Raw genomic sequence first — 9,283 nt, forward strand, 5'->3', positions numbered from 1 at the left:
CACAAGATCACAGGTGAAATTGGATGATGACTTGTTGGTTCATGACTGTATTTGAAGCACATGTCTGACTGCATGTATGTGGAGTGTCTCACTGTTGTTTATCAGGTGACAGAGGCAGCTCTGCCATGTTGTAGCTCAGAGGTGAAGAGGCGAGGTCACAGGTGACTGGCTGATGATTTGGTGCTATAGATTAACTAGTATTTATTATCATGACAATTGTCAGGCTGCTTTTAGTCATCCCAGTATCCTCAGTTGAGGCTGAAAGAAGCTTCAGTGCTCTCAGAAAACATGGCTAAAGTCAACAATGACTCAAATGAGATTAAACAATGCTGCTGTATGTCCACCAGGAGAGACTGGACAGTATAGATGTAAAACCAATATGCCAGCAATTTATCTCTGTTAACGAGAGGAGAAGGCATATGTTTGGCTGCTTCACATAGTGGACATTGAGTTGTTGTGTGGGACACCAGTAGCATTAATGTCTGTTGCTGTAACAGTAGCTCATGCTTAGAATAGAAAATCCCAGCTCACTGATCTGATCGGGGCAATAATGTGGCTAAAATGTTGCATAATGTTGCTGAGAGATCTTTTACTTTGTGGCAATCTTAGATGGACATAAACCACCAGGTCATTCAGTGTTCCCTTAGTGCTAATGTATCAGAGATGTTGGTGTAATGTAACTGAAGTAATGTTGTTAAGTCCTTGAACTCATATTCGTTTATTGTCATGACTGTATTTCAGGGCTGGACTGGCCATCGGGCATACCGGGCATTTGCCCGGTGGGCCGCTAGTGATTTTTCGTTTTTATGGGCCAATGGGGTTTTCTTCCTTTTCTTTTTTTTTTTTAACGGTATAAATGAACAGTGGTGGATTGGCCAGTTGGTCATGATCAACTCTGGGCTGGACCAATTACAGCCGAGGAGGTCAAACTTTAAAGTCAATGTGAAAAGGAACGCGATTTGTCCCGTACTACTTCAGCTAGAAAGTTGCTAATTCAATCATGAAACTGATCAATGATCAGCTGATCGGCTTTTTTCTCTGCATCAGAAAGAGGAAACCAGCGGAGGTCGCATTAAACAATAGCAGCACGTTTAAGCTTGATCAGCTGTTGTTAGCATTTATTTAATATTAATTTCTAGTATCAGCTGATGTTTGCTGGAGCCACAGCTGTAAAGCTGCTGGTCATGATGTCAGTTTGGATATGTGGTGAGAGGGAAACATGAAGATGAAACCAGGAGATGTCCTTACTGAATCATCAGAGCTGAACAGGTGATGGAGAAACAGGTTTACCTTTTAGGTGACATGAATGAGTTGAAGTTATCAACTGTTTCTGAGAGACAAATAACACCAGGATCCTTTTCTATGTAGCTGACAGCTGGTAACTGTGTAGGGGCGGGTCTAGCAAAGTGTTGCCAGGGGGCTGCCACAAATGATTATTTTGGTAGTCGACTAGTCACCGATTATTTTTGCAATTAGTTGACTAATAAGATCATCATCCGTTGAACGTAAAACGTGCAGCTTATTGCACCAGCAGCATCTGCTCTTATATAGCTATCATTAGCTTACAGCTTTAAGTGTTTAAGGTCTGTGCTAACTAAAAATAAAGACAAGATGATAGTTTATTAAATTTTAATGACATTTGCAGATTGTTTCATTGGAGTTTAATAAACTCAGCCGTCTGCTCCTTGGTATCTAAAATATAACAGGACACCGGAGTAAACTCTCGACCGTCTCACACTTCTGATAATCAGTTGTCCGCTTGACATTTATTCAGCTGTGTAAAAACTATAACTTTAATCTCAGCCAAACCGATTTACTCAGGAACAAATAAAACAGTGAAAAAAGCCAAACAATAACATTTTTAAGTTATCTAAGTGACTTATATATCATGTTTAACCTGAGTAGCGAAAGACAGCGGTGGGTTTGAAGCCGGGAGTCCGGTGTTCTCACGGCTCTAGTGAGCCTAGCCCCCGGCTAGCTATCGAGCTAGTGGGTAACAGACGTCTCCGAAAATGTCGGAGAGCTTTTGAAAATATGTGGTATCTTGATAAACTGAGCAGATATTTGAGGTTTACACATTTTCCCTGAAAATATGTTAAACGTTTATTTTGTGACCCAGAAAGAATAATAAGAGTAATATTAAAACCAACTAGCTGCCACCATTGTTGGAAACTGAGCAGGGCCGCGCTATGAATTCTGGGACACAGCTGCTTCTTCTTCGGGGTTTAATGGCAGCTGGCATCCTTGTACATGCAGTGCTGCCATCTTCTGTTTCAGTCCGTTATTACACTCTTAAATCCTGCTACTTATTCCTGCGTCTTTTGGGATCTAGCTTCAAACGACGCGTCGACTATTAAATTAGTCGTCGACGATTTTGATAGTCGACGTAATCGTGACTAGTCGACTAATCGTGGCAGCCCTAGTTGCCAGGGGGGCAGGTAGGGCATTAACAGGGAGAGGAGGGGGGCACAAAGAAATACTTTTCTTTCTTGTTCTCATTTAAAATGTCTCACTTTTAACAAATAATTATCTGAATCTTTCAACCAACGTTTTCATCTGATGTCAAATGTATAGAAATCCATTATTGTATTCAGTAAATATCAAGTCTAGTTAGTATATACCCTAGTAGGTTATAGTTTTCTTTACTTTGTTAAGGTACCATCTGTGCAGTCTGCAATTCTGTTGAAGAAAGATGTTGAATCTATTTAATTACTGGAGAAAAATAATAGATTTATGTGCATTTGTTGTATACGTGCATTAAATTTAAATCGGTTTTGTTAGTTAAGCATCTTGAGGCAGAGGGTGGGGGAGTGGTTCCCTACTTTTTTTCTTTGCTGGGAGTTGGCAACCCTTTTAGTTATAGGTATATGTAATTATAAATTAGGTGTTACTGTTCAGAATACCAGAATATGGAAGGTGGTGTAGGTTTAAGCTTATTATAAAGGCTTTAAAGGATTTAGGACTTTTCCTATAATACCATGGTGGGCCGGTCACTAGTCAAAATGCCGATATTTTGTCCCAGTCCAGCCCTGTTATTTTCCCCTGTTATATTCCAGCGCCAAAACATCAGAATCAGCGAGCTGTCAGCTTTCAGCCCCAACCGTGTCGTCGGTGAGAAAGACTACATCTCACCGATTCTGATCCGTCGGCGCTTTGTGTTTACGTCTCTGTGCAGAAGCGTGTTACTGCTCTCATTTACTGTTTTAAATGTTTGGTGGTTGTTGAAATTCTGTGAGATTTAACCTGAGATTCTGGCGTTTCAGGAAAAATAAATTTAAAAATCGATTCAGGATTTTAATGAATCGATATCACATTATCCAAGCTAGAATAGATTTTAATCGATAAACAAAACCCACTGCTAGTCGACAGTATCGAATGCTGCACTAAGGTCTAGCAGGACAAGCACAGGGATGAGTCCACTGTCAGAGGCCATAAGAAGATCATTTGTAACCTTCACTAAAGCTGTTTCTGTGCTGTGATGAGCTCTGAAACCTGACTGAAACTCTTCAAATATTTTTTTTCTAAGGGTAAAAATTTTACTTTTGAAGAAAGTCATTATTAATTAAAGGACTGCTCAGCTTAACGGAGCACTGACCGTCAGGCACTGTAATTATTTATTTGGGACTAACACTAAATCAGATTAAAAAGGTCTGAGGAATTAAACTCTGACTAAGGGCCAGTTGGATGATAACAGGACTGGTTTCTGAGCTCAGGTGGAAAAAGCTCAGTCAGGCTTTCAAATGAATCTAAACATGTCTTGATTAATAAGCTAAAGTGGAAAGTTGCTGCCACACCCCCTCCTCTACCATAGTTGTTGCATTTCAGGAGGAAATGTAATGAGATTACAACCAGACCAGCTACAATTTTCTCAACTGTGTCCTGAAGTCACATAATGACATATACAAGTATATGATAAAGCTTTTATTTCTGGTCCGAGGTCAAATTTTCAAAAAACAAACCAAACAAACAAAAAGCTCAAGCTCAGTTTCAGAACAAAAAACATTTAATCTTAAAAGTACAAACAGGTATTTACAGTTTAAAAAAATATTTTTACAAAATAACGTTATGTTCTGCTTGCATGCAGAACTCCCACAACCATCTGCACTCAGGGTTGACGTGGGCCGGGTCTCGCCACCCGTTCACCTGAGACTCCTTACTCTGTGTCACCTTCCTTTTGTTTCTTCTTCTTCTTCTTTTTCTTTGCGCTCTCCACAACCTGCAGGAAGAAGCCATGATGAAAACACGAGTCACACGCACACTGTTGAAAAATGCAGACAAGCCTCTGTGCAGTCGTTTAAGAGTTTCTTCCTGCTGCACAGTTACGTCACAGACGCACTCACCTGTGCTTCTGGGCCCGTGTCCTCCGCCTCCGCCTCTGCCAGCTTCAGCCTCTTCTCCTTTTTCTTCTTTTTCTTCTCTTTCTTTGCCTCCTCTGCAGACGGTGTGCTGGGTGGCGTTTCACCTTCACTCTCCGTCACCTCCCGCTTCCTCTGCAGATCAGAGCTCAAAGGTCAGCATCAGCTCAGACTACACCTGATTTGAGTGATTACTGTTCGAGTTTACCTTTGTTGAAGCATCGCCCGACTCCCCGGTCGCCTGGGAGACACTGTTTAAAAACAAACAAACCAAAACCTTAAACACTTCCTGCTGAACTCAGAAGAGTGACAGCTGGGGTGGACATTGTCACATGACTGTTCTCAGGCGAGCTGCAGATCAGCAGGAAGCTGAGTGAAGGAGCCCAGACCCGAACATTGCTGTCGCAGACTGACTCCCTCGGAGAGCACGCCAGCTCGGCGAGGGATAACTGTCTGCTTCACCTGCCCGACTTTACCTCACGCTACAGAATCATCTTCAGGTGTTCTTACTGTGTCCGAATAAGAAACGTGCACCTGTCCTCCACTTGGACCCCACCCCTGCACGTACCTGTAGTCGACGTACTGGTCCTTCCAGTCGGCCGGCGTGCTGCCATTGGGCTTGCCGTGTTTGTCGAGCAGTCCCTTCTGAATCAGCATCTTCTTATGACTCGCCTGATTAACAAAAACTCGTTAAACACTCGATCGGGTTATTCGCTCACAGCTGATCAGTGTTGTCAGGCGCACCTTTGGTCCCAGGCCCCATTTGCGGGGATACGTGTCCCTCTCCATGATCACCCTCTTGATCTTTGCCACCACGCCATGGTCACATGTGGATATCACTGCTGTGGTCATCAGCGCCACCGCTGCACAAAAACAAACTGGTCAATGACCCCATCGCTAATTGATAACCTCGATCGAGCAGAGGCGGAGCCATCAGTTATGGGTGATAGATAGCAAGTCATCACGGCCCGAAAGCTGCTGCAGCTACTCAACTCATCACGTGGCTTCACCTGACCAGGACGTGACGGCATCACACACTAACTCACCTGTGCAGATGGCCTCGCCCTTTGTTGTTATGACAACGATATCCTGGTTCACCTCGATGCCGTCTTCATACCTGAGCACACCTGGCAGCATGATCTTGGCTCCGTAACAGATGGCGTTCACCTGCAGACAGATGTTTTCAGTGTCACCTGTGCAGGTAAAATTCAGCAGCTCATCAATGACTGTTAATCTCGCTGACAAACAGGTGAAATACGGCGAGCATCTGCCTGACTTTCACCAAACAGGTGACCTCCACTTTAACATTCACAGTTGTTTTCTAAACTGGGAGGATGGCAAGGAAGACTCACGGCGCTGTCCTTCATCACGAGGCGTTTGTGTGACACAAGCAGCTTCTCAAGCGGGAAGATGACTCGGCGCAGGTACGACTCGTCTTTGTTGTGGTCGAACTGCCACTGAGCGTCCAGCACGTCGTGCATCGTCACCAAATTGTCCTGAAACAGAGATCCGGTGAGTGATGTCATCATTAAGTGCTGCGATGTCATGTCGGCGATACTCGGGTTCGGGGTTTGGACACGCCATGTCCACCACCTCTCCATCGCCGTCTCTGTGTCAAAGTTCAATTGACAGACCTGCACTGAGCAGCGGGCCTGGACTCAACACTTTGAAACCACAGTGACATCACACAGGAAGTGACGCTCACCTTCTCTCCCAGGACCCCTGACCGGACCCTCCTCAGTTCCTGCATCTGGCCTCCAACGCCGAGCATCAGCCCCAGGTGGACGCACAGCGTGCGAATGTATGTCCCCGCCTCACAGCTCACCCAGAATATACCTGCAGGAAAGACGTGACCTGTGACATCACTGCGCCCCCACACAGGTGAAGCGATTAAACGCCAAATGATCGTCTCGCTCACCAAGCCTCCTCTCGGGGTCGTACTCAATGAGTTTGCTCTCGTAAATCGTTCGAACTCTCAGCTGACGTTTGACGGCGGCGATCAGTGGCGGCCGCTGGAACAGAGCGCCCGTCAGCGTCTCCAGCCCCTGCAGATATAATCCCAGTCAGTGGAGGTCACATGACTGGCAGCCAGCCAATAAGAGCTTCAGGAAAACTGTATTAGGATGTTTTTAATCAAAAAGGAGCTTTCTTATGATCGATAAGCACGCCAATCAATACTCGAGCAGATCGATGAGCGAGCGCTTGGCGGCAGGAAGTCTTACCCGGGCCAGAACGTGCTCGCTCTCGATGGCGTTGTGCAGCCGAACTATTCCCACGTACTCTTTACCTGCAATAAACACAGAGAGCAGTGAGGCGGCAGCAGTTTACTGGGCCCACGCCTTGGCGAGGGGCAAAGACGGCGAGCCGGACTACAGAGGTGAACCACTTCCTGTCAGCTGATCATAAACTGGTCACAGCAATTGATCGCTGCAAAGGTGTGACCTGCCACACGTGAACCAATCTTCTGTGTGGCATCACAATGATCACCTCCAACAGGAACAGGAAGTGGTAATCATTACCTGCACTTTGTTGGGACTTGACCAACCGGGTGGCTCGGTCGATGCAGACGATCAGGCAGCCTGTGACCTTCGGGTCAAGCGTGCCGCTGTGACCCGTCTTCTCGACTCGAAGGATCCGCCGGATCCACGCCACGACCTCGTGGGATGATGGGTTTGCTGGTTTGTCAAGGTTAATGAAGCCTGACCTGACAGGAAACAGCAAGTAGAATCAGAGGGGCGCTGGGATGGCGTATTGGTGAGGTGTGTCGGCGGGGCGGTACCTGACATAGTCGTGGATGTTCCTCTTCAGTGGGTTGCTGCCGCTCGGTAACGGCGTGTAGTGCGCCGTCCGGATATTCAGCTTATCAAAGTTCTGCAGATAAAAAACACACACAGAACGTCACTTCCTGTTTGAAGAGCAACACAGCACACTGTCAGGCTCTTGGATATGGGTTGCAGTGTCATATGATCAGAACAGGAAGTCGTCTTGGCAGCGGTCGAGTTGCACCGTTCTCTTGGCGAGGTTCTGTCTGTCGTCCGGCAGAACGCCGGGACGCTGCCAGGACCCCAACCGAGAGGCTCCGCCCCCAGAACAGGAGCAGAAGCACCGACTGCGACTCAAAGGCAGCACTCAGCGAATGGATAAACAGGCTCATCACATCACATGACCATCACTTGACAGGAAGTAGTATGGTGACAATAACAGGCAGACTCAGGTGACCTACCTTTAGCAGCAGTGGCCATTGCGACGTGTCCAATGAGGCGACTTTGGACTCTGGGCGGATGAAGAAGTCCCCGCTCTGCTGGACTTCCTGAACAACAAAAACAAGAAGTTTGTTCACACACTTCACAGTGCCAGGCGCTGAAATGGCGACCTCTGACCTTCTGACTCACCCCAAGATCTTCTTCACTGACTCTCTTCACTTTCTTCTTCTTCTTCACTGACGTTGCTGAAAAACCAACAAACCTGACATCAGGGTGACAATGAGCATGCTCAGTCTGCAGGCAGACTTCTGTCTTTGACCTGCTTTAAGATGATCTAACACAAAAGGTGGGAAAAAAAAATCTGGTGCCAAAATGGTGACACGAACTGTAATTATTTCACAGGTTAAATCGGCTCATTCTTCTCTCCCTCGTGCGCAGCTGCACAACCACGTGGCCTCCCTGCCACACGTGGTTGTTAGCATGAAGTGGCTAATACACAGAGCTAACAGGCCTTGCTCAATTGCTCAACTTATCAGTAATCAGGCGATTAATAATCAAGATGTTTAACGCGGCCGCAGATCGATGCAGTGAACTGGACCCGATCGTAATAATCAATTAGTGATCGATCCCAGCAGAGACTGACTGAAAGTGATTCAAACCCAGCTCAGTCGGCACCGAGACCTCCCAGCAGCTCAACCAAACCTGCAGATCGATTAAAATCCGCGGATTGATCCGATCCAGCTCACTGATCAGATCCTACCAACACACGATCCACCTGAACAGTTAAAGTCAGTTTGCGGTTGCACACGTGCTGCACACACGCGGCTTGCACACACGCAGACACACACTGTCACGTGTACCTGAGCTCGAACCGGTCCCCAGATCATCTTAACCTTAAACCCAACAAACAGACTCAGAACATTCACGATCAAAAGGCGTTTTTTTCTGGAAAACGTGTTTTCTGCTTTTTAAACGCAGTTCTGCTCAGTCGAAGAGGCTGCGCGTAGCGAGCGGATGTGCGCAGGCGCGGAGGTTCTGGTTCTGTCCAGTCTCTTACGTGAATTTGATTCTGATTAAAACTAAAAGCTGAAAGTTTGGAAGAGACGAGCCTCGTGCTCACCTTCTGTGTCCGCCATCTTCCGTCGACTGAGCGCGCACCGCGACCCCTTCCTCCTCTTCTCCCCCTGCTCCTCCTTCTTCTTTGGTGTTGGCAGAAGCGGAGGGGTTTACCGCCACCTCGTGGTGTGGAGATCACCAAACGTGTCTTTCATTCCTCGCTTCTTCCAGATTTCAGAAACAGGAGCGACCTGAAGGTCAAAGTTCAGACTGAGTGACTCCCACTGTGACTCCTCCTCAGTGTTACTACATGTCCTGATGGGAAAGTGGACATGTGAGTGAGGCTCCTCCTGTGTGACCAAACTAGGGGTGGGTTTAAAAAATCGATTTCCCGATTCAAATTGAATTTAGTTTGAATAACGCAATACCGATTCATTAAATCCTGAATCAACTTTTTAAAATATAAATGTACAGAGCGTGGATCGTTCACCCGATGACACGAACACGCTGTCGGTGCACTGCATCACTTCAGCAGCATCAGGTAATGTTCATATGTGGATCAGAGTTTTCTTCCGTTTTTGATCTACTTTTTATTAAGTTTTTCCTTTTTCTACATATAAACAAAAAGAGAAGAGAAGGATTACATTTGTTCTTCCTGACCTTTGGTGT

The 9,283-nt window shown here is 46.2% G+C and overlaps 1 protein-coding gene and 1 non-coding gene across 2 annotated transcripts; both read right to left on the minus strand.

Moving 5' to 3' along the window:
- Positions 1 to 3,981: 3,981 nt before the first annotated feature.
- On the minus strand, positions 3,982 to 8,778 carry dkc1 (dyskeratosis congenita 1, dyskerin). Its single transcript, XM_086275395.1, has 15 exons — positions 8,679 to 8,778; positions 7,748 to 7,803; positions 7,579 to 7,665; positions 7,135 to 7,226; positions 6,875 to 7,059; positions 6,578 to 6,642; positions 6,274 to 6,400; positions 6,061 to 6,191; positions 5,708 to 5,851; positions 5,402 to 5,522; positions 5,100 to 5,218; positions 4,924 to 5,027; positions 4,564 to 4,606; positions 4,341 to 4,490; positions 3,982 to 4,216 (listed from the first exon to the last, which is right to left on the minus strand). The coding sequence occupies exons 1-15, from the start codon at positions 8,692 to 8,694 to the stop codon at positions 4,154 to 4,156; spliced, it is 1,503 nt and encodes a 500-aa protein (XP_086131521.1). The 5' UTR covers positions 8,695 to 8,778; the 3' UTR covers positions 3,982 to 4,153.
- LOC147306502 (small nucleolar RNA SNORD83) lies at positions 5,284 to 5,360 on the minus strand. The gene has a single exon (XR_015126531.1). It is a non-coding gene; the product is annotated as a small nucleolar RNA SNORD83 (small nucleolar RNA).
- Positions 8,779 to 9,283: the final 505 nt, after the last annotated feature.

Source organism: Aulonocara sp. 'chitande type north' Nkhata Bay, linkage group LG19 (genome assembly GCF_057382095.1).
Source record: "Aulonocara sp. 'chitande type north' Nkhata Bay isolate Kocher_YH1m ecotype deep benthic linkage group LG19, A_spYH_male_GT1.1, whole genome shotgun sequence".
NCBI lineage: Eukaryota > Metazoa > Chordata > Actinopteri > Cichliformes > Cichlidae > Aulonocara > Aulonocara sp. 'chitande type north' Nkhata Bay.